At 34.6% G+C, this 26,147-nt stretch overlaps 2 protein-coding genes across 2 annotated transcripts; one reads left to right on the forward strand and one right to left on the reverse strand.

Moving 5' to 3' along the window:
* The first annotated feature begins 8,319 nt into the window (after positions 1-8,319).
* LOC120264896 (protein RETICULATA-RELATED 4, chloroplastic-like) lies at positions 8,320-14,574 on the forward strand. The gene is made up of 8 exons (XM_039272785.1): positions 8,320-8,992; positions 9,305-9,373; positions 10,968-11,099; positions 11,201-11,254; positions 11,347-11,391; positions 12,719-12,858; positions 14,074-14,199; positions 14,268-14,574. The coding sequence occupies exons 1-8, from the start codon at positions 8,390-8,392 to the stop codon at positions 14,314-14,316; spliced, it is 1,218 nt and encodes a 405-aa protein (XP_039128719.1). The 5' UTR covers positions 8,320-8,389; the 3' UTR covers positions 14,317-14,574.
* A 1,095-nt stretch (positions 14,575-15,669) lies between these two features.
* Positions 15,670-25,731, reverse strand: LOC120264895 (amidase 1-like). The gene is given in 10 exon segments (XM_039272783.1): positions 15,670-16,016; positions 16,125-16,259; positions 16,665-16,833; positions 18,224-18,374; positions 18,483-18,660; positions 18,662-18,678; positions 19,620-19,745; positions 23,697-23,821; positions 24,102-24,254; positions 25,466-25,731. Coding segments are annotated over 10 exon segments (1,326 nt in total). The 5' UTR covers positions 25,588-25,731; the 3' UTR covers positions 15,670-15,866.
* Between the last annotated feature and the right edge of the window lie 416 nt (positions 25,732-26,147).

The raw sequence follows: 26,147 nt of genomic DNA on the forward strand, positions 1-26,147 counted from the left end.
CAAATTGCTTCAAGCCAATGAATCTTGTACAAAGAATAAATATACCAAAAATAGCACCGAATATACACAAAAGTATGCTAAAGGACAAGCAAAAAGAATGAAATTGAGGGTAAATAAATAAGATATGAAATACATTCATCAAATACACCTACACTTGAATTGTTGCTTGTCCTCAAGCAATCTCATATCACTCAATAAAAGAAAAGATGAGTACATCACTTCTGATCTCAAGGGAATGGTAAATTCTTAAGCATAGAGGGAACAACGGGAGTTAGTTAAAACAAGAATACTTAATAGAATGCTACAATTTTACTTCAAAGACCTTGTGTGTGTGTGTGTGTGTGCAAACTATAAATTGAGTGCCCACAGTCTCAAGGAGTCAACCTAACACAACTTGACCTTGATTTCAACAAAAACTGTGGGTAGTAGCTTCATACACCCTAGAGGTAGCCTTTTCTCCCCGGTAGGTCATCAAACTTATACTTGTAATGCGCAAAATTTGACTACTCAAGAGCGGCTTTCACTCTTCTAAAGTGATAGCTCTTTCTACCATCTTTTAACACAAATTAAAATTCAAAATTGGACTGGTAAGGCATTCCCATCAAGGAATCAGACTTTGCAGTTTTTTTCTTTTTACACAAGATTTGGTCCTAAGCGAAGGGTTTTCATCCTAAAACACGTGGCACCACAATTAGGGCAACGTGATGAAACTTTAGGTCTTTAAAGTAAGAGCAAGTATACAATTTGGCTCCAAATAAATCATTAACACACACGTGTGCCCTAGGTTTAAGAATTTCTAACAAAACTATCATAGATCATCATTAGCAAAGCACTCATCCACAAAAAACAAGCATGCAACCCTCCCCCACACTTGAATGCTACATTGTCCTCAATGTAAAGATGTATGCCATGCATCACAAAAATGGAGAACAAACGATTAAACAGAGGGGTTCATGGGACTTTCCTGAACATGGAGAGTGAAATTGCCGCTCTCAATGTGTGTGCTATTTATCAAAGTCCAAATTTCTTAAACAGGAGAGTGATGTTGCCACTCTTAACGTGTTTGCTAATCTCCAAGCACCCACACAATCCCTGAGATGAGTGGAGAAACACAAGTGAAGCTCAAGAAAATAATAAAAATAAGGACTGAAATAGAATAACTGAAAATAAACAAACCAAAATGTCAGTACAATAGTGGACTCCCCTTACTAACTGAACTACAAAGTCCAACAAGTAAAAGAGAAAAACAAGAAACAACAATAAATACATAAAACTACAACTGTGGCGATCAGAACGGGGCGCTCTCGGGATGGGAATCATCACCGGAAGAGGTGGAATAAGCTGGGACTCCCCCAAATCTGAGGTATCAACCCCAATATAACGAGTAGGATGTACGAGGAAGATGGGCTCAGGTGACAATCGCATGCCCAGGTGCCCTGCAATCCGGGTTACGCTCCACTGTAGTCACCTGAACGCTGCGGATGAGCAAGTAACATGGTCAGGCTGGCTCGAGGCAGTGTGGAGTGGCGATGGTGATCTCTATCATGAGATAGGGGCATCGGTAGTAGGTAGGTCGGGGACAATAACGGAAGAAGAATCGGTGGGTTGCCGTACTCGATACTCGACCTCCTGAGTAGTCTATATGCGCTGGAGCATCCCCATAGACCTCAATATCTCAAGGGATATGGGGGTGACATCTCCTACAACCCGCATCCTGTCGGTCCCCTCCAGGATACCCATTTATCTGACCAGACAAGTAATGTAAGGACCGACAAATAGAGTGTCGATATAGGGATCTATCCCCTGATAGGCAATAGAAATGGTGACCTTATAACCCAGATGCAGATGAAATCTATCCACTATGCTCAGTAAAACTCAAAGTCGAGTCACTAATAAGGCTAGTGCTATCCCCTCTGGCAGTAAGAGTATGATTGATCATGAAATGAATATATCTGAGGGCTGGAGATCGAAGTGGCGATGCCTTAGACCATCGGGGGTCATAAGCGGCGTTCGTACTTAGTCTCCGCCATGCTTCTTCCTGGGGCTCGCCAATTGGTCAGGCTATCAGCAAAGAATCATGTGTAGGAGGTCAAGTGAACTTTGCATCATAAAGCTCGAGCTGAATGGAGAACTCAGTCAGACTCATCCTGTATATCGCTCCAAATACTTGAAACTAGATTAAATCGACTCGATGGAATGTGGCTAACACCTCAAGTGCTAATCACTTATAGGTGTTATCGGTGATCATAAATAGCTGTCTCCATGCACCGACTCTGAGCAGCTGACTAACCTCCTTCTCTAAACCGACCTCTCATAGTACATCCCAATCAACCTCTCTTGACTCACCAAAACACCGCCAGGAAAGACGAGCAGCTGACTAACCTCCTTTCTCCATATTTCATTGCTATAATAACTAGTCTACAATAGTTCTACTATAGTAATGCATCTATAGTACATTGCTACAATATTTTCTGTGCATGTGTACTTCACAACCACTGAGAGATACATAGCCAAAAGTACATGCCCATGTAATTTTACACAACATGGTTACATGCCCATTCTACTCTAAGTGCAAAGCAAAACAAGTTCCTGAGAGTTACATGACCAAAGTACACACCCGTTGATAAGTGCTTGAAAGTTCATATTTTATGTATCATTTACACTGCATTCGGCATTGAATTTGACATGATTTGCACCTTATTAGTATAAAATTTTATTCTTTTCGTTCACCATGGCCTTTATTTATATTTAAGGAAAAAGAAGTGAACTCGAGGGGCGTTTTGAAGCAAAATGGACAAAATTGCTGAATCAGAGCTTCACCACTGCTCACAACGGCCATGTTGACATCTCACCATGGTTGTTGTCCATACTCAACACTGCCATTATCAAGCCATGGCAATTTGGAATCACTAGGAGCAACATAGAAGCCATAACGGCCTCATAATGGCTGTTGTGAACTCATCACGGTCGTGATCCACCCACACAATGCTCGGGGAAGCCGTGCTAGGATGTGACTTGGAGCCCAAGCAACAACCTACTCACCATGGGTCATCACAACACGCGTGGTGAGGTCGTAGCGGACTTAATCCTATATATACCCCAAGTTTTTCTGATTTCAGGAAGATTCTTCCGCCGAATAAGGTATGGCGACCAGAGTTCTAGAGATTTGAATGACGGGAGACAACTTTCATCCATATTTTAGCAGATTCTGGTGAGTTTTACAAGGGATATTCAATGTATATTAATTAGAGGAGGTCGCGCGAAGAGATTCATCGCTATCTTGTCAATCTTGGGATACTCTTGACCTCAACCCTTTGTAGACCTATTGAAGGGAGTTAATTTAGGATTTATTTATATATTGTTCTTTGTCTTATGGTTGTCTCTTTATTTATATCGTTATTTGTGATCTATAAAAACCCAATTTGATGACAATTGTATGTGTAGGTCCCTTGATTATTGCTTATGAATCTTAATTATTAAATTCAACAAATCTTTCTAGTTTATGTGACTCATTTCGTATTTCTTGAATGCTATTCTTGTTACATGTGGATGAGGAAGATATGCCCCTTTATTAGAATACACATACTATGTTAGATCTATGCATGTGCTAAAAGATTAGACATAGCTAGGTTTCCGGATTATGGATCAATTTCCCCTTAGGCTTAGGGTTTGATTTGTCCCTTCTAGAGGAATTTTTGTACTTAATGAAAACATAGAAGGATGGGGATAGGAAGAGATTCTATCTTAAGTTCCTAGTGATTTAGACCTGATTGCTAAGAGATTAGGACCCATAGGCCTTTGCATTCCCCCGGTCCAATACTAGAATATGATAATCATACTCAATGCCTATCGTAAGTAATAATCAAGATAACTATAATATAAATTGTAGAAGTAGAATAAGGAAAGAACGTAAACGTTTAGGCTATTAATTAAGCGAGAAGGAAATAGTAGGAGTCTCTCGTTGTTCTTGAGGAAATACGACCCTCGTGCTCACCCACGAGGTATTACTTGATCGACCCATGTACTTGCGATATTCACGGACTCATTATAGCATTATTTGCATAGTTATTGTAACACACCTCATAACCGTCTGTCACCCGTGTACTTCTTACTTGACCCGTGTAACTCACAGGTACCATTTTCTTGAGGGTATTAAGCACCACAACCAAGATACACGACCGGAAACACACCCATGTACTTGCCATGTACTTACCTGATTTGTGGGGGTATAAAAGTCTTGTGGCAAAAGAGGGGGTATTCTTTGATTCTTTGACCCTTTTGGGGGCAAGAAACGAGGCTAGGGTCTAGAGCATGAGGGGGTGACGTCCATCGACAATTATACCAATCTAGATTGATCTTGAGTGTCATTCAGACATCAAGGGCATCAAGGGGGTTCTCTATCATGGGTTATGAGTTTTGTTCTTGTGTTTCTTGCTTTGTATTAAACAAGACCCCAATGGACGGCTAACTTCCTTGGGTATCCAGATTTGATGTATCTTGGATTCATTACTTTTATATTGTTCTTAATTTGAATTGTCTTTGGTTTATTGAATTCATCTATGTTGTTTGATGTTGGTTTTGCGTATTGAAAAGTGGCTTTACCATTATGATTTCACTTGTGTATTTAGAGATCCATGTGAGGAGATCACACATAGATGAATAGGTATCACTAATGCTCGCTAGAGATAGTAAGGATGCCATGTACCTTTCAATTAGAATATTGGTAGTTTATCTCTGATTCTTGACATGGAAATCCTAGATCTCATTGTACTTGTGCGAGGATAGGAGTAGGAGAGATTCACTTCATCCTTTAGTATAGGATTAGCACTTAGTGTACTTTTGAATTCCTTTGTTCCAATAAGTTTTAGATCCAATTCGTAGTAAGTTCAATTACCTTTTCTTTAGTCTAAGCAAAGTCTTATCTAGGCACCTATCTCATCCTTTGATTCAATCATTCTTCTATTTGCTTCCCTAGCCTACTAGTTGTTTTCCCCCTTAGCTTCTTAGAATTTAGCACATTCCCTTTTGATTTTAGGCTAGATTGTGAACATAGGGTTAGTACTAGTGTTCTACAATACCTGTGGATACGACAACACGTTTTCTCATCTTTCTATTACTTGATGACCTGTACACTTGTAGTATAGGGTTGCGCGTGCAATCACTCACACCAATTTTTCACTCTAAACCTCTCTGAATAGCTCCAAATCGCTATCTTTTGGATCCTTTCACTCTAAAAGTGTTTTAGAAACATAGAAGACATATTTAAGTCACCAAATGAACTAGAAATAAAATAAAAGTGCATGATGAGTGTTTTAAACTAAATATAAAAACATGTATAAATTAACACTCATCAACTATATACTTCCAAACATGTTCTTTCGCTATACATTGAGTCGTAGGATCAAAGCAGCTGAACAAAGACATCACACCCGAGGAATTACCTTATCAATAGCTATAGGATTTAGTCATGTATTTAACTAATACACAATTGAAGCAAAACATAGGTAATTTCTCATAAAAAGGTCACCCATAAACATATTTTGATCGTCATATCCCACTAACAAAACACATTCTAATGGTCACGAGAGATATAGTTCTAAAAAAACCTAAGCAAATTTTGCTCAATTTAGTTAAGTGGTTTTGTTCATCAATTTTCAATAGCCTTCCAAATGAGATGTGATTGTCTCTAGGATGTTCCCATCCTATAATTTTAATTGGAGACATGAAATTGTAGCCACAAAGTAGCCATTCGTTAGTTTGCAAAAGCGGATTAGAGGTTCTTCTGCCACAAAATTAGCTGTAGAACTAAACCATTCACAATATATAGTCCTTCAAAAAGGAGATTATACATCATCTCTTGGTTCTTACATTTAATGAGTAACCATTAAGTCAATCAGTTATACTGAAGACATCCCAAGTTTTCCACTTATATATCTAAGGTGGTGTTTGTTTGAGGAGATTTGAAACTCCATGTATTTGGAATTACAAGATTCTCTCCAAATCCTTTCTTTGTTTAGTAGAATTTAAAAAATTAATGCAAATGTAAATCTAGTGGACCACTTTTGAGTGGATTTTGAAATATGGGCCAATTTGAGCGTATCCTAAAATCCGGGATTTGAAATGTTCATCACTTACATGCGATTGTCATGTGAGGTATAAAAATATCCATTTTTATTATCATTTTGATATTTTTAAAAATAATTTATTATTTATAGAAATATTTAAATTAATTATGTATTTTAATTTTAAGATTATAAAAATATTTAGAAAAAAATATTTTGTTTAATAACCAAATTTTAAAATATTTTTTTAAATGGTTTTTGTTGTCATTGAACAATAATCAATAGTATATAATATATTTAATATAAATATTATACTTATAAAATAAATTAATGCAAAAAAACATAATAATATATTGAATTAACTAAATATGTTGTTTATTTTATAATTACGAAAATATAATGGTGTATCTTATAATTAATAAAACCTATGGCTATATACTAAATCCAAATTTATAAATCTTTTCAACTAAATACAAAATTTTATAATTAAGCATTCCAAATATATCTAATCAAACACTATATTTAACACTAGTTGTATTAAATATAAGATTTACAAATACATTCTAATATGAAATCTACTACCTTTTCAATTACATCTAATTAAAAAGAAAAAGTGTAAGTTGCAGCAAGGGAAGCTTTCCTGCTTTTTTTTAAATATTATTTTTTAATTAATTATTGAAATAAACATTTCCGTAATTATTTACGGAAATGCGCATTTTTGTTTTTTACTTTTTTTAAGTTATCAGTCCCATTAGCTTTTTAATATTAAATTTTTATTTTTCTAAAAAACCACAAGGGCCATTAGTTTTTTAATATTAAAATTTTATTTATTTTTTTAAAACTGTTTGTCCCAATAGTTTTTTAAAATTAAAAAATAGTTTTACATTTCAAACCCTTATAATTTCATAATATTTTTCTATAATTTATTTTTATTTCCCACTTCAACTCTCCTATTTCTACTTTCACAGATAAAAATTATGGGTAATATTTGGTTAAAATTTTGATCAAAATTTTAATAGATAAAATTTAAAATTATCTCCAAATATTAGAATAGTCAACCTGCAACTGTTGAGGTAGGTGGAGAGGATTATTGGGGGTTGTTGGGATGAGATCAAAATTTTATAAATAAAATTTAAAATTATCTCTAAATATTAGAATAGTCAAACCTGCAACTGTTGAGGTAGGTGGAGAGGATTATTGGGGTTGTTGGGATGAATTATTGGTGGCAGGTGGCACTTACCCCATTCACGAGAGCCATTGGATGAAATTGGTCATAATCATTGATTTGTTAGGTGAAGGCCTATATAAACCCTTAAAGTCCCTTTTGTAAAAACACACAAGCATTGTTGTGAGAAAGATTATCAATACAGAGAGAAATACTCCTTTAAAATTTGTGTCATTTCATTTTCCTTGTCACCATGTTCTTGAAGAGTGCGCATACATTCATCTACATTAGCAGCCATATGTAGATAATGTTTATAGGCTTGAGACAATTTTTAATGTATACCATAAAGAGTTTCAATCAATGTCAAAATGAGAGATACTGGAACCCCTATAATGCTCAACGTCTATGTTCTGATCTTACAATGCGAAGACCACCTTTAAGGGCCCAAAATCCACTAGAATTCGTAATGAGATGGACAAAGGGGAAGGCAGTTAGCCAAAACATTGTGGTTTATTTGGCAAGAAGACCATAGTTGTTGAAATTGTCCGAATGCCACTGGTCCAAGTCATATGCTGTAATGTAACCTAAATATTGTACTTGTTGAATCATTTGATAATATATGTAATTGTTTTCATCCTTTCAAAATATCAAGTGAGTTTGTTTTAGTTGTGTGAGTAAATTTTACTTGTTAAAATTTTTGAATGTTTAATATTTTGTTATTATGAAAAATATTAAAATTATACTTTTCCGAATGCCGCTGGTGCTATCTTGCCTGTGTCCGGTATTCTTTCAGACCTCGCTGATGGGAGAGGAGGTTGTTTCCCTCTACCATTGCAAGCAGGGATAAGGAGGAAAGTACAACTCTGACAAGGTCCGTCAGCAAGGTCACACAGAGGCGGTCGGGTGAGTAGTTGGTATTCTTAGCAACAGCCTTTCTTAAGCTACGTGCAGTGGTGCACACATATATATTATACTTTACCATGGATAGCGCTACTCACCCTCATTTTATTACTTTACTGACCTCTCTTGTTCCATTCTTACTTTCATATAAATATATATATATATATATTTAACGGTCAAACCTCGACTCAGAAGTCAGTCACGCACTGTCTCCGACAATGTCACCGTCCCAACGACCCCGTCCACACAACAACCCGGCCTCATGGGCTCAAGCTTTTCACCTCATGAAAGCTATCCCCATGGCATGGCTCTGTGCAAGGCTGCTCACTCAGCCACTCACCTCTCCACTCCATGGCTTCGTCCTCAAGATTTTCCCTCCGCTCCCTCTCCGACCTCCGTCGTCGTCGTCCTCCATCAAGATCCCACCACATTTCCTCCTCCGCTTTTCAATCTCGGTTCTTTTCAACCCCTCTCTCTATTCCGCTCCTCACCCTCCACCGTCGTCCCTCGCTACGGTCCCCTCATCCCCGGATCCGGTGGGAATGACGATGGTGGTGGTGGAAACTATGGAGGAGGCGGTGGCGGCGGAGGTGATGACGATTTCGGTCGGAGGAACCGGACGGAGGCTGTCCTCGCCCTTGCTGAGATTGGGCGGTCGTTGGAGAGCTTGCCTGCGGACTTGGCCGCTGCTATAGATGCTGGGAGAATACCAGGGTTGGTTGTGCATAGATTTGCAGAGCTGGAGAAGTCCCATGCCTTCCTCCGATGGCTGCTCCAGTTCGGAGGGTTCAAGGAGAGGTTCCTGGCTGATGATCTCTTCCTTGCCAAGGTTGCCATGGAGTGCGGTGTTGGCATCTTCACCAAGGTCTTTCTTGCATTTCTCTTCTTTCAAGTTTGCTTGATGTAATGTCTTCATGAATACACTAATTTTAATCTTGCATTTCTCTTCTTTCAAGGTTTCTAGTTTTCTTGCATTTATAGTTCAATCACATTTAATTTTTGTGAATTGTTTGATTGAAGAAATATTTTCTGTTAATACATTGTCAAATTTCTGTGGGATTTATTGCATAGAAGGTTTTTTTCTTTTAATTGTGTTATTTTCCATTTGATACACTGCTCAAATGTATTTTCTTTGAACATGTCATCACTGCTGTTCTATTATAATTCCATTTTCTAGACTGCAGCAGAGTGGGAGCGCCGCCGAGAGAAGCTTGTGAAAGAACTTGATTTCGCCTTTGCAGATGTGGTATGACTTCCATTTACAGTGTTTGTTTCTCTTTTAGCATCTTTATAAATTATCTGTGTTCTGAGGCTTAGGACGCTACACACTTTAATTACCCTTCTACAATGCTATGGAAATGACAAAATACGTCTGCAATTATTTTCATTTTTGATTTATAGTTAATGCTATTGCTTGCAAGATAATCATGTCCATATTTGGGTGCACCAGTATTTTTGCATTGCTTTATAAATTTTCGATGCCTACATAGTATTTATCATTTAGTATGTGCTTTGTAGATTATATCATTTTAAACATTTTTTTATCATATAACTGAAAAAGAATGGCATATCTTTCGCATGAAAAATATAAATACTTGTTGCAACTGCATACAAGATTTCTGGGGGACAAAGTTAATGCCATATTGTCATAAGGCTTCATATTGGCACTCCAGATGAAGAGTTGAATAAATAGGAAAGATGAAGAAGAATTTTGAGGATATATTAAAAAAAAAAAGAATTTTGGCCTTTAGATCAACTAATATGATAGGAAAAGTTATCTCTAAGGATGTAAAACCTTGCCTCTATGTACTCAGAATGGTTTTGATAATATAAAAGGTAGATCTGGGATCATTTTCTTAATATTTTGGATTTTTTACATACATACAATGGTAAAATACTGAAATTATACATGCACTTGCAATTTGTGAAGTTACTCCTTTTATGTACACATCCTTAATTTGTATGGGCTTGAGGCAAGTGGGTGCTCATTACTATCTACTAGTGCATTGGCACCTTCATATGCACCTCTCTACATGTCAGATATTTTGCTTTGGCTATGTATTTTTATTTCATTTCCGTCTCTTATAGAATAAATATATAATTTGGGTCCATATGACCATGTAATTGCATTTTGGAGCTAACCAAGATGTCTGTGAGGTTAGTGAATCCGTGATTTTAACTTTAAAGACCAGCAATTAGTATCTCATTGAAGGGGATCAAAATTTTCCTCAAGCCTGTTGAAATGAAATAGTTTTAGTAAAAGGTGTATTTGCATGAATCACAACTTTGCAGGTATATAACTATAATGAAAGGTGAAGCCTATTTGTGTAATTTCATAATTTTACAGGGATATATGTTTACATATAATTATATCTATTTATATATATAAATGCTTAGTATTTTCGTTGGGATGTTTATACATTCTGACTGACATTTATGCTTGTTGGAGATAATGGTCTCCTAACAGTTAATTGAATGTTTGTTAAAGTGAATGTATTTGTCTTGTTCATTCTTCGTATTGTTAAAATTTTAGTTTGGATTGAGCCCATCTAAAATGTTATCTCAGCCAGCCCATATGCCATGTGACTGCTCATATCATTCAATCTTCAGGTCAGAATTCAACGCGTTTTGGCTGACTTTAAATTATGGTTATGCTGTCCATCATTCTTTTCTTACATGCAGCCACATTATGTCATGAAGTGCAATAGACAATATTTCATGAAACCCATTTCAAATATATGTTTTTCTGTGCTTCCCTTTAGGCAGTACTTACCACATTTTATTTAACATCTTGCTAATGATTGTATAAAGCACTTTTGCTGATTATCTACACTTCCTAGGTAATGGCCTTTATTGCAGATTTTATGCTTGTCTGGCTTCCTGCTCCCACTGTTCCTCTCAAGCCACCTCTCGCTTTTGGCGCTGGTCCCATTTCTAAGTTTTTCTATGGCTGCCCAGACAATGCTTTCCAGGTGAAGAGTTTATGAATTTTGAGTCATGTAAGGGAACCTGCTTTGGTTGTTGGGAATTTTTTTGTATAGAGTGTAATTTAACATATAGCTTCTTCTCACAGGTTGTATTGTCTGGAACATCGTATTCGTTTTTGCAGAGAATCGGCGCGATTGTGGTAAAATGTCAAAACTTATATCAGTTTTTTGTTGAGATCAACTCACCAGCTTTAACTATGACCAAGGTCATATAATGGGTTCTTTTCTGCAGCAAAATGGGGCAAAACTTTTTGTTGTCGGGACCAGCGCATCTTTGGTAGGTCTAATCCTCCATGTTTTTAGTGTAATAATTTATAGGTGGTTATTCTTTGAGCCTGTGTACCTTGTTCCATGATATCATATGAATGGATAGAACAATGTTTTTGACCATAGTTGCCAATAAATTATTGGGCAATAATTACCTAAATAATGTTTCTACTTTTCAAATTTACTCTTTTAATCCCTTACATTAAATTGTAATCTTTTAGTCTCTCTACTACTTTTAAAGTGAACCATGCCAGTCCTCTTTTTTAAGGGTTTAAGGTCAGAATTTAGGGTTTAGAGGGATCAACATAGCTAAATTAAAAATAGTAAATGGACTAAAAAGTTACAATTTAAAATATAGGGATTGAAAGGGTAAGTTTCAAATAGTAGATGACTGTTTACACCTAAATTATCATGCTGAGCATAATTAGATACACAGGTACAACTGTATTTTCCTTTCACCTTTTTGCGTCGCTCATGACTCCTTCCTTATTAATAGAATTTACTATTTAGAATCCTTTTGGTACCAGTCTACCTAATTGTCTTTGGATTTTGAATCATATAACACCATTCTATGTTCATATAGTGCCATATGTGATTTTTTTTCTTTCACTAATCTTTTTAAATATGTGAGGATCATTCACCTTTCCAAATATTTGGGAATATAGTCAGTTGATAAACTTATTTCAGTCCAATCAATTTCAAAAAATCAATGATTTATTTTGGAAACATTTTAGTGAAAATGGAAAATATTATAGGTATACATTAACATTGATATCCCTTTTATTCCTTCAACCTGAATATCTTTCAAAAAATGAACTTAATGTTTTATAAACACTCAATGCATGGAAAACAATAACTCTAGAGTTATTGGTCATTTATTTGTCATGACTGAAAGATTTATTACTCAGAGCAACTTGCTTGGATCATGGTGAAAAATTAATACCCAATTCTTTTTGTTATTTGGGGTTCACTGACGTTGTTGACAACCTGCCAAGAAGCCACTGTAAGACATATTCTCATGATACACTGTTATTCTTCTGTTTAGTAACTTGCAATTGATTTTAGCAACTGCATTATCGAATGTGGTCCATCCATTGCTGATTTACATGTCTGTTTTTGAAACATTCATTGCTTGATTTATAAATTGCAAATATTTTTAACTTTTAATAAACAACAGGTTCAATACTCTATTTCCTTTCCCAAAATTATTGCATGACATTTCATATAGTACTGTACAAGTTACAGTATTTCCTTAAAGTATCAAGAGATGAAAATAATTCTAGTTTATTTAATTTTTGGATGGCACTGATGATTTTTTGATGAACTTCTGTATTTAGTTTGGGACTGGTATAACAAATGTGCTGATTAATGCTCGGAAGGCATTTGACAAGGACTTCGCCGAAGAAGCTAAAGATGTCCCTGTATTATCAACAAGTGCTGGATATGGTGTTTACATGGCTGTTTCAAGTAACCTTAGGTATATTTGCCTGATTATTTTAATTTGATGGCATTAAGAACTGTTTTATTCTCATTTAGCTAGTCATATTCTCAATGATGCTGTTCTGGTGAAAAGTAAATTCTTTTTGTGTGACATGCAATATAGAAAAAGTCTTTTTCCTATGTAAGCTTAGCATTCTTTTTGTACTTGTGAAAGGATTGAATGGTTATATTTCTCTGAGGAAACTTATCTTGGTATCATAGCATCTAGAATATCTAACATAACAATTTTGACCAGTTTTTACCCAGGCAGTTGTACTTGGTTGTATTGATTAGTTTTGCTTCTTCCAATTCCCTTCAATGTTAAACCTATTTTTGACTGGTATATTTTGTTCATTTTGTGCCTGTTCCAACCTATATTGTTACTGAATTTATGAGAATATGATCGATTTTGCGGATAGATTTGACAAAATCCGACTTTTCTGTAGTCTTTTCTGCTTTTTTATTGGAGCTGGAGCTTATATTTGACTGTCTCTTTTCTCACTGCTGATGCTGTCTTAATATTTTATTATTTTCTCGTCGTAAATACTTTTTGCTTCTTGTAATATAATTCTATTACCTTTTAAGACATGATTTTTATGTCTTAACTGTTAAAGTAATTAACAGTCCACAATGGTCAAACTTTTAAATATGGATTTGAATATATAAACCCGTGTCTTTTATCCTAGTAGCTTAATCTTTTGTGTTAAAGTGGGCGTAGATAATTTGATATTCTATTACCTTCACCAGCAACAATTTTTCCATATATCGGTCCTTGTCTTTGGTATTTCTTTTTCTTGCAATACATTGTTTTACTAAATTGACACTCACCAAGAAAGCCTGAGTCATAATCTAGTTATGGTATTGTGTCTAATATTCATGTGAAATTCCATTGCTATCACACCAATTTAGTATCCTGAGAAAGTTTACTTTCGCTCATAGCTAGTAGATTGACTAACTACCTGTGTCTGATCCGGAAAATGCACTATCCTACAGGGAGTGCCTTAATCAATTGTTGATAGGCTCATATATATTAATCCTTCTGAAAAGGTTTTTGCACCAACTCAAGTTAATTTAGACTCTTCAAATGCAACCCATTAATGGAAGATTGACGTATTTTTCAAAAATAACTGACATGAATCTGCAACCTTACGTTGTGTCTTGCAAACTTGATCATGCTGTTTAATGGATTTGCTAAAAAAACTTTTTTCTTCAGGTACCAGCTAGTAGCTGGTGTGATTGAACAGCGGATATTGGAGCCGTTGCTTCAGAACCAGAAGCTTCTCCTGAGTGCATTGTGTTTTGCAGTCCGAACAGGAAACACATTCTTGGGATCATTAATGTAATCTTCAAAAAAACCTTTTCATTTCCCATATGTCCCATATGTTTCCTTTTGATTTATTTGTACAGGTGGGTTGACTATGCTCGTTGGACTGGCATCCAAAAAGTTCGGGACTAGGATGCAAGGCTCATTTCCTTTATAGTTGGCTGCTTCAAGTTCACATGTGATTCTTATCAAAGTCAAATTATGCCATCAATAATTTCCAAACATGGCCAATTTATTAGGTAACTTGCCCTGAGATTGTTCAGAGTCTACTACTGTCCATTCAATTCTGCTATGATGCTTGTGCTATCATGGTGATATTCTTTTCACAGGGTTTGCTTCTGTTTTTGTAAGAATTTTGTTTCGTTTTCTTATTATTTGCTTTTAAAAACATTTAAGCGCTTATGGTCTTCCTTCAATGCAGAACATAACAACCAACCCCATCTTTTACTTTTAGTATAAATATAAGAATTTTCCTTTATTATAAAAAGTCTTTATCACCTCACGCCAATAAATGGTATTGTTCAGTTGCAATTTCCTTACTAGTCTGTTTAAGGATTAGGAAATATAGGAAATATCTGACTCAATTGATTTGGGTCAGGATAACTTGTGAATATCTTTAAATGTTATTTCAATATACAATTTTTTTTTTAAGTAATAATATTGCTAAATATTGATTTATCAAACATATTTTTAATAGTGAATGAAAGATTAGCCATGGATATGCATATCATAACATTCCGTTTTTGTAGTATAAGACGGTAAATGATCTATAAGAGTGGATGACTAGTAACCACGTCTACAATTAGAGTGTAGGCTTATTTCCCTTAACACTCAAAAGTGGAGGATTATGGTGGAAAGTTATGATGGTTGATAAGTAAGACTTTAACTTTTGTGAGACAAAAGGAAAAGTGTTACTAAAAAAAAAAAGAGGTTAAGGTGAAGAAAAGAAAACTAATAAGTTAAAACACAAGAAAAAATAAAAGCGCAGTTAAGTAAAAAAAAAAGGGATTCTTAGTTAAGTGTTAAAATATAGAGTAAGTGGAGTAAATATTGTAGTAATGAAAAAACAGTCGTTTTGCTTTTATACCTCATCAATTTACCTAAGTATGTTTATCTCTTAATGAAAACAAATATCATAAATAATATACCCCTTTAAAATTCAATTTATTTATATACACGTCCCTCTTTCCCACATACAATTAAAATATATAAATTAAAAAAAGTAATTTTAAAATATTCAATTTTGATTAATATTAATTAAATCATAATTTGAACATATAAAACTTCCCTCACAAATCAAATAATTTTTTTTAGAAAATTCTTAGATCCCGACGCTTATTCAAACAAACATTTCCCAGGCCAAAGTTTAGTACTTACAAAAATTTACCCCAAAATTTTACATCCATTTTTGTTGTACTTGACTCTAAAATGCATCTTCTAAAGCACACTTCTATCCTCTGTACCTCAGACCTTTTCTTTTTCCAAGAAAAAAAATGCCTATCAAGCACATACTTTCATTGAAATAAAGAAGAGAAACAATCCAAGGAGTACAGAACATAAAGCAAAGAAACAGCAAGAGAAGAAAAAAAAACAGAGGGACACCACTGCAATCAAAGTTAAATCACAAGCTTATATGATTCTAAATCAAACAACAGTATGCACAACAGAAAACCTATCCTGCTTCAGTTTCCTTTCCATACCTTGTCAGCTTCTTCTCTAAGAGCACCATAAAGTTTTTGACCAAGTTTAAGAAGAAAATGGTCAGCACCATTTCTTGCAAGAAGAGAAACCGATACCGGGAGATTGTCATGAATTCCAAGTGGTATATTGATCTGTAGATAACAAAACGAATGCATGAGCAAGTAATTTCTGTTAGCTTTAGGAGCATGCAGAGTGAGATCTGTGATTTAACCATAAAACGAAAGGAAGTTGACCAAAACCTGGCAAAACCCTGACATTCCAGAAATGGAAAGCAAGCTGAATGCTCTAGCACGGAAATCTTCCAATGCAGAGACCTCTAGTTTTAGTTTCGGTGGAGGCCCTGGAACTGTAGGAAGAGCAAGAATTCCATAATCCTGCAGTAAAGATAAGGTAATTATGCTTTTATAATCACCCAGGCTCATCTTTGAATAATCTAAAATGCATACAACAAAAAAATTCAGACAACACAAGACCCTTACAAGTCTGATTTAGGTGAATTTGCAAAACCTAACTCACTGGTAGAATTTCAATCCCTTGTTTGGTATTTCAGACAGAAGTAAAAAAATTGTCTCTCAAAATTTTATGATTCATTTGAAACATGATTTATTTTTATTTTTTATCTGTTCAGCATAGAAAATTAATAAGACTAAGTTCCAAAATGTAAATGTTTATTTCCGGAGATACATGCATAAAAAAAATTGCTGATTTTTAAGCACTGTACTCTATAAACACAAACAATCAAATATTAGAAAATGCTGAACCGTTTGAAACAATATTACCCCTAGAAGAGTAGTCAGTGCAGCCTCCAGTTCTGTCCTTATCATGTAGGAATAATCTAGATTATCAAAATTGGCTGTGAGGGCTCCCTGAACTCTTTCTGCTATCTCTGGACCGAAAAAGGGTTTGGTGTTGTTAATCCATTCTTCATGATTACCTTTGAACTCAAACCTGCACACAAAATCAGATTATCAAGGAATTCACAACCTATAGAATTTATGCCTTCTTATAAAATAGTTCTATAAAAGTTAATGTAACTTTCAGACTTTGATTGGACAAAATCAGCAAATTTTATAGAGATTTTAATGTTATAAAAATTGGGGAATAAGAAAAGCAATGCAGAAAAATCAGTAACATAAAGAAGGAATAATTACTATAAAATACTTCCAATATTCTTTCCATTTCAATTTTGGGCACATAAGTATTAAGATTTGTCATAAATAATAGCACATACAAGTATGAAGTTATCCATGAATCCATTTGATGGCATATCTAATGTTATGAAGGTATAACAATGAAGCTGACAGGCAATGCTGTTATTAACCAGATCTTATAATGATAAGCAGCAATTACTATGATCCCATCACTTTATGAGCAGTGACATTGCAAGGTTTGGTCAAGAAAGATCTAAGATTAAAACGTTAATTAATGCAGTTATATTTTGCTACTAATTTGTTATATGTGATAAAAAAAATAGTGATTAAGATATCATGTTGTCACTTGTCAGATGGTGATAATACCATCTTTTGTTTTGCTCTTAATTATGCATATGACCAGATTATGATACATGTAAAATACCTTTGCAAAGGCCACTGCCTTAAAATCAGACAGCATTCATCCTTGAGATCCACAATGTGCATTTAGGACCATTCAGTTGACTTTTTGACTATAATGACTTACGAGAAAAAGGTATTTTTCCTAAAAGCTTCAAATTGGAGAATATCTAAAAACTGGCCCCTTTTCAGCTTGTCAAAGAGTGTTACAGGTATAATAGCAACTTTCCAAGGGATGCAAAATGAATACCTGAAATAAGGAAACTTCAGCAAAGAGCATCTGAAATTTCCTTGGCAGTAACTTCCCTTTTATCTGACTATAGGAAAATTCTTCAAATAATATCAATACTTTTCAATATTTTAGAGTTAAGGAGGTCCGCTTGAGAAATATTAAAATTGTTATTTCTGTAGCCCTTTTTTTACCCCTGATCAACTTAATTTTTGGAACTATTCAATATATTAGTTTTAGTACTATACCTTTGTTTTTGAGTTATAGTGTTTTTTTAGCTTAACCAGAACTTCTGTAATCAAGGAATTTAATCAGTATTGCTAGCTTGTCGAACTTAATCATCAAACAATCACTAAATTTTCAATGAAGGAACTAAAACTTCCCTGACGCTTTGAAACTCTAAGCAACAAGTGTTATAAACAAGTACATATACATAATAACTTTCCAAGACAAATGTGTTAATTTCCCCTGGAAAAGTATGAACAAAAAAAATTCAACCTTAATCAATGTTCAGTTTGCCAATGAAGAATATCTTTAATGAATATTGAAAGCAGAAAACCTTTGGAGTAGCTGCATTGCACTTGCAAGAGCTCGAAGGGCTGGAACTCTTTTCGATTCTTCATTTCCAGAGTTTTTAATCATTAATTTAGCTAAGCTTGGAACTTCATGGGCAACGTAGTCCCCAAGATTTTTCTGTCTTATTAAATGTCCTGAAAATTAAAGTTAGAAATAAAATTTCAAATCTACGAATGAAGTCATGTGACGGACGGAGAATAACAATAATAATAACAATAACAAAGACAAACTATTGGTTCCACCTCCAAACAACTTCTCAATAGTTTTGACAAGGATTTGAGAAATGTGATCACTCGGACAGCATAAAGTTGTAAAGCAGTCTTCAGGAATAACAACACATGATGGTACACATGATGGTTCAGTGGTGGCTTCAATAGATGAATGCAACAATACATTTCCTACTTGAACTAAAAGAGCAGGGATCTCTGGCAAACCATCCTGAAAAGCATATAATGTTAACAACCAGAGAAAATGGATTGTCAACAATTTTAACAGAAGGCAAAATAAATGGATTCAAAAGACTAAAACCCTCCATCAATTTGTGATTGCATGGACATGATATATTTTTTTTCGTCTGTAAATTGTCAAGCACCACAATCAGCTTACAATGAACGCTTAATGCTTCACACACTCATGCTAAAAACAAGATCATAGACAAAAAATAAAAAAATCGTTGGAAGTTTACACTTCTTTGCAATCTATTAAGTTCCACCAAAAACAAAAAAGACGTCATTTGGATAATTAAGGAAACCCACCAGTTATCCTGAAATAGGCATAACCAGAACAGTAACCACATTCACTTTTAAATTGCCCCATGGGTCTTACAATACAAACAAAAATAAAATAAAAATAAAAATAAAAGCCCTTGAGCAAATTCACACCATATTCAATTACAATAAACTAATATATAAAATACCAAAACTTTAGTAAGTTATGAATCGGCTAATGTCAGAAAGGCTACTGACCAGAAATGCATGAAAACTCAGCCAAGTGATAATATTGAAATATTTTAGAAAATATCTTAAAGAAGGCTTGGTACAGAAAACAGCATCCCTTAAAAAGAACAATTTTATTCACAGAGAATGATAACTGTTTAGTTTGCATCAAGTAGTTTATAACTTCAGGCCATGAACTGACAGATATATTTGCATAGTACACTTTGGTATGGGTCAGCGCACATGGGCCATGCGCAACTGAAACCATAACACTTGCAAAGCCATTAGGATGTTGGAATCTAATTGGTGGATGCTATGGGGGAGGACAATGGATATATAATGTGCAGTAAAATAGATGTTATGTTCTTGACCAAGTTCATCAAATAATGAAAAAAAAAGATTTCTAAACTTGTTTAATTAATAAGAACCAAAATTACTTCTTACCAACTGTGTCAAAGCTCTGCGCCATAGGGATGACATTTTCAGTTGACACAGCACCATGCGAAGGTCGAAAACCCAAAATCCCACAATATGAAGCAGGGACCCGTACACTTCCACCCGTATCAGTGCCTGAGGAATACTGTCAACAGTCATACTATAGATTGTTGAGAGAAAATTTCAATTGTATGAAAATTTCAAACTAATATTTGAATGACAGTCTACTTCATTACAGAAGGCAGACAATTTGAAGATGAGCACAATAGATTGTAGTGTGTCCTTCAATTATTAAATGAATATTTCAATAACCTTCAATGCATAAGAAATATGAGTATGAATACACTTGAAAATAAAGATTAACTGAAATGCTTGAGAGAAATGTCTCTCGGTTCATGTATTTATACACAAAATAAATCCTCTATATAAGCAAACAATCATTAGTTTCCTAATCTAAAACATAACATTAGCACCAAAAAAATCTCATCTTGAATAAGTCTGCCACCTAGGTGCAAGCATGACTCCAGATTTTAGAGTGTCCTTATATAATGGGTCCCTTAGGTTATTGTGAGAAAAGGATGAGTTTGGGAGAGATTAGAGATCTGATTGGAGCTCATCTTGGACGAGAGAAGCCAAATGAACAAAGGGGAATCTTGAATTCAAGCCCTAATTTAGTTCCTTCTTTTATCCTGACCTCTTCTTCAATTTGTGAACTCTATCCATGTTTCTAGTTTCTACTGGAGTTTATGCTTTCAATGATGTGGATAATGTTCACTTTCATTACATATGGAACTGTTGGAAATATAGTACCACATCGGTTGTGTGATAGAAGTGGGTTTATATATAGGTATAGGGGTTGAGCCATTGAGTTTTGAGACTTTTTGGTGGAAGACCTCTAAGCCCATATAGAGCCCATATAAGGCCCACTAGTACCAAAATATATAATCTAACATGGTATCAGAGAAATATAGTGGAGCCCAATATATATTTACACAAGTGGTGTACAAGTCCATGTGTGTTGGATCTCTGAGACACAAGTAATGTACAAGTCCATATGTGTAGGACCTCTGAGACACAAAGTAGTATACAAGTCCATATGTGTAGGACCTCTGAGACACAAAGTAGTGTACTGAGACACAAAGTACTGTACAAGTCCTGGTAAACAGACCTCTGGTGTACAAGTCTGAGCAAGTTCGACTGAATTGAACTTGAGGGAGGGCGTTGGAAATATAGTACTCCATCGGTTGTGTGATAGAAGTGGGTTTATATATAGGTATAGGGGTTGAGCCACTAAGTTTTGAGACTTTTTGGTGGAAGACCTCTAAGCACATATAGAGCCCATATAAGACCCACTAGTACCAAAATATATAATCTAATAGGAACTACTTTGAAATCTAGGGTTACAATGGATCTTGGAGTGTAGTGTGTTATGAAGCCCTTTTAAATGCCTTGTTCTTAATGAGAGTTGTTGTTTATTCAATCTTGTTCTTAATGTCATCTTGTTGCTTAATCAGCAACTAGATTGATGTGTATCCCTTGATGAACTCAAGAAGGGATCCAACAAGTGGACTTAGATTGGAATAACACCTGTCATTTTGTTTGATTCATTAGCCAATTTGTAGCTCTTGGGAGATAGATATATACTCTCAAGTCAATTAGAACCTAAACTTCATGCATTAAATTCTAACTGATTATTATGGATATCTAGGTGATTGATTAGCGTTTGATAGTCTTCTGGGTGATCGAGAGGTCCCAATAAGTGTAATTGGATTCTAGACTAGCAACATACCCATTAAAACTAGTAATCTAGAAATACAGAATTGCGTATGATCTCCAAGTGAAATTGTGACTCTTGGTTCTTCTTGCATTGCTCAACCTTGAATTTGCTCTCCAAGCTTAAGTCTCTGATTTATATTTTCTTTTAATTTGTTTCTTTAAATGTAAATCAACTCATCAATTGATTGGATAAGATTGCTAGGCTGTAATTTTAATACTTAGCTTCTAATAGCACAATTTCTTAGTGGATTGACATTCTAATTGCTCTACATTACTTGTAGTGATACATACACTTGCATATAAGAAATCATTTTCTCAAAATGGATGCATTATCCAAAGTAATACAATTAATTTCTTTTGGAAACATCATAGTCATAAATAACTTTCAAAACTCAATTTCATTTATAAAACATACAACCCCACATGCATAAGCATGATTAGTTCTTGTGTCAAAATATTGGAAATAATAGAATTTTTTGTGGTTTTACAAGAAAATAACAAAATTAATTTTATTTTTCCCTCGGTAAACATTTTAAAAACAATTTTGTTTAAATAAGTTTATGAACAACCATGATAAGCCAGCTGCTAATGTTCACTAATCATTAGTTCCTAGCCTTTCATATCACAAAATGAAAAGGATAAGTTATTTTAAATAATAAATCGTTTGTAAGCCTTTCTAACACTTTCATGATTAAAATTAATATTTTCTAGAAGCATGAGTAAGAGTTAATTAGGGCTTTGGTACCATCATTATTAATATTTACAATATGCATGTTCCCATGTTTCTCAAATAACTGGTACCAAAGTGTCACATGAAAAATCTGCTTGCATTTTTGCAAATGACCCAATGGCTTTATATGACAATTTCGAAAAACATTCCAAACTTCAATGACCATTTCCTGCCACGTTGCCATTTTTCAGTAAAGTCAGAAGTTCATGCATACCACAATTGCAATACAAGTGAATTGATAGAAATTTGGAGTGGTTGATCCCAAATGTCTTTTGGATGCCGCTGAGATTTGGATGCTGGGTTCTTAAGCTACCGATTTACTGTAAGGAAAATGGGTAAGTTTAAGGGATATTTCTCTGAATTCCTAAAAACTAGTTACTGAAAGGGAAACAGTGTAAATTTTGATTAAAAAAAAACCCTCAAATCTAACCACCATATAGCCATTGGAGGTTGTATAGTAGCAAGAGGGCCATGTGCCTTTGCCCGCCATGTGCCCTGCTCGCATGTGCGCCAAATATTAAGAACGATGTAGGAGTCATTTACAATAGCATTATTTACCACATTACAGAAGGATGCAGGAGTCATTAACAATGTTAGATATTAAGAAGCACTTTATTTTTACAAATCATGGTTTGTAACATCCTAAAAACTATCATGTGAGTTTCCCTACACAAATAAGTGTTACTTTGAAATTTAATACAAATTAAACTTGTGCTTTTAGCTAATCCTACATGTCAAACAACTTGATAAATGCTTTATTTAGACTTCCACACATCACATATCCATGACATGTGCACTTTGACATTATTCTATTTGTATTTTCTTGGTCATAAATGACTTGACTTGACCATCTAATAGGGCTATTCAAAATAGCTAAACGATCTAAATTGGCAATTGTATCATGAGAATCATTCTCATATCAGGAAATCAGGAAACCATGTATATGGCCCAAAGTCCATCACCCACATCTTTATATTAATTTGAGGATATATATTATCTACCTCATAATTGATCCACCATAAAAAATAAAAATTCTCATGTTAAACTTCAATTATATAGAAAACAAGCATACAACTCTCATAAAACATTTGGTTTTTCTTATAAAATACATTATAATCACATGGTATATATTCAACAATAAATAACAGGGAACCATGTTTACTATCCATTTCAATTTTATTTTGTATGCTTTTAGGGTGAACCAAATGGTTTTAACATGAAAATTCAAGGATAGCTAGGGTCTGTAGTTAGTGAACAAAAGTGCCAAAATCATTTGTAGCTTTGTTGCAGTGAACAAAAGTACTGAGATATTGTAGGCTTGATGAATGCTTCTATTTTAGATGTACCATTAACAATGATGGATTTCTACCATAAGCTTTAGAAACCAGACAAAACGTGTAAAGCACAGCAAGTTAACGGGTTTTAAGTGCTTAAGTTCGCTTGTGATTTGTAGTTTTTAATGTATTAAAATAGCAGCTCAAATAGAATCTGCCCATTACTCACTAGATGACAAAACAAGTTGTAAGCTAATGGTAATGCTAGAATCTGTTCATTACAATTACAATCATCAGTAAACTGACCTAATGAGAAATCAACAAGCCCCGCACCAACAGCTACAGCAGATCCACTTGAAGATCCTCCAGGTACTCGATCTGAAGCGCAAGGATTCATGGGTGTGCCGTAGTGGTAATTTTCACCATTTATACTGCATATGAGGATCTCTTTTAACTGATGATAGAAGTAGTTCAATAGGTACAACAAGCTCTTAGTGAGTTTCTTTACTGGCCAATTTAATACTGTAACACCTCAGCAACTAGGACATTAAATGCCAATCTTTAGTATAGTCACATAATAATTAAAAAAAAAAACTGAGATTGTTTAAAACAAAGATAGTATACAAGGAAGTCTACTAGTCAAAATGTTGACTAGATTTGTATTTTACCAAGGAAATTGGATTTACAGTAAGAATTTCTTTGAATCCTAACCTGTATGCCATCTCATCCATGACTGTTTTACCAACACAAGTAGCACCTGCCCCGAGAACTGACAAAACAGCAGGGGATGTGGATGTTGCTGCTGTATGAGTCCTTGCCCAATCAGGATTGCCAAAGCCAGTGACATGGCCTTCGATATCAAATCTACAAGGGAAAGAAACACCACTTAAAACTAACATATCAAAACGACATTGGTTTTTCCAGTGATACAAAAGAAAACGTGCACAATCACATTTACGCAATGAACACAAAAGCCTCAAATTAGAATAAAAAGCATATATTATTAGCAATCATCATTAGATAGATGAAAACAATTCACAACTTCCTTTTAGTAAATGATAACTTTAACAAGATGAGAGTTGATGGTTTCAAGTTTCAAAAACGCACTTATTCATAATTTTGTCTATGACAGTTAGATCTTGAGGACATAGAAGTGTTGGCAATTACGAATAATTATGCTGTTATTTGATATGTGGTGACTGGAAGAAAACAATATTTAGTTTTTCATCTATTTCATCTAATAATATGGAGGTTATGCCTTATACCTCAGATTTATAGGTTCAGAAACTGCCTGTTGTTCTGGATTCCGATACTGATTCTGTTGTTTCTTGTTCAGCACACAAAAGTGGTTCATAAAGAAGATAATGAGTCAAATGAAATTACTTTATATACTGTCTCTTGATGTTCACCTGAATATTTTAAGGCTTACATATCCAGCAACTTCGCAACCACTGAGATTTTCACTTTGGCAGTGAATCATCCCAAAAGCTATTAGTAAAATGGTTCATTTGATGACATGCACTTTCTGTGACTGATGGTCTCTTTGAGGGCAAGGCAATTATATTCTACATTTTGCTAAATTTTAAATAGCCAACTAAATAACCAAAGTAACTCTTCAGAGAAAATCGAAGAACGCAAATGCAGTTCTTCTGATTTACTTTACTGACAAGAATGAATAGCAATACCACATATATTTAACCATCTTTTGCCTCTAAACTAGCAACAGGCCTCCAGCATTTGGATATCATATGTAAATTTTAACACTCCTTTATCCTTCTCAATGTTAGGTTTAATAAAGTTTGATTTTTAATAATAATAATAATAATAATAAAAGAAAGAAAGAAAGAAAGAAAAAAAGAAAGCTCATAGTACTTTTTCAAAGAATAGGTCTAATGCAACAACTAATTCAAATTCCTTCGCATAGTTTCCACTACAAAATTCAAACAGGGCATAGATTTCACCATTCATAACAAATAAGTAAATAACAGTAACAGAAATCATAATGCAAGCAAAAAAACGAAAACTCAGGAGGCATGGATTTCTATGATAGGAATTAGAGGAGCATAAGAACACACATATCTTTGGCAGCGAAAGTCAGGCCTTGCAGAGGGAGCTGAGATCCTGAGGAAGGGGCCAGTATGAATCTATGGATAAATGCACCAAAGCCCTTGTCGGTCATATTTGCCCCACTGTTCATCTTCTTTCCTTTCTCCAATATACAATGCTTCTTGTCAAGTTGTGCACAGACCGAAGGAAGCAGAAAAGGAAAATTATATATATTACAAAAATTGAGGTTGGTTGGTACGGTGCCTATGCAGTGGCCACAAGATGAAGATGAAAGATGCCATCGATTGTTTTTTGTGTGTTAATATTATAATTTTTTTATTTACAGATATACGGACTCTGCCCAATTTGCCATTGAAACCACAGTAATGATTCCAAGTAGGGGTGGCAAAAATTCGGGTCCGGACAAAATCGGATCTGGACAACTACTAATATAAATAGAAAAACTTATGTCCGGACCCGGCCCGGTTTTAAATCCGGACAAACTTAGCATGTCCAAACCCGGTTTATTTTAAAACCGGGTTGTCCGGATGTCCAAATTTGTCTCGAATTCTATAAGTTTATTTTTTTAAGTTAGCTCAAATATTAAATTATACAAAAAAATAATTTAATTCACATTAAATGCAAAAAAAACATCAATAATCCAAAAACTCAACTCAAATTATCGAAAAAAATCTAAGTCTTTAATAGAAA

This window comes from Dioscorea cayenensis, chromosome 7, assembly GCF_009730915.1.
Source record: "Dioscorea cayenensis subsp. rotundata cultivar TDr96_F1 chromosome 7, TDr96_F1_v2_PseudoChromosome.rev07_lg8_w22 25.fasta, whole genome shotgun sequence".
Lineage (NCBI taxonomy): Eukaryota > Viridiplantae > Streptophyta > Magnoliopsida > Dioscoreales > Dioscoreaceae > Dioscorea > Dioscorea cayenensis.

Bases quoted from the DNA above. Each gene is read 5' to 3' on its own strand.
- LOC120264896 (XM_039272785.1), top strand. From the start codon at position 8,390: ATGGGCTCAAGCTTTTCACCTCATGAAAGCTATCCCCATGGCATGGCT. The intron at 8,993-9,304 runs GTCTTTCTTGCA...TCCATTTTCTAG, and splicing joins GTGTTGGCATCTTCACCAAG to ACTGCAGCAGAGTGGGAGCG. The intron at 11,392-12,718 runs GTAGGTCTAATC...TTCTGTATTTAG, and splicing joins TCGGGACCAGCGCATCTTTG to TTTGGGACTGGTATAACAAA.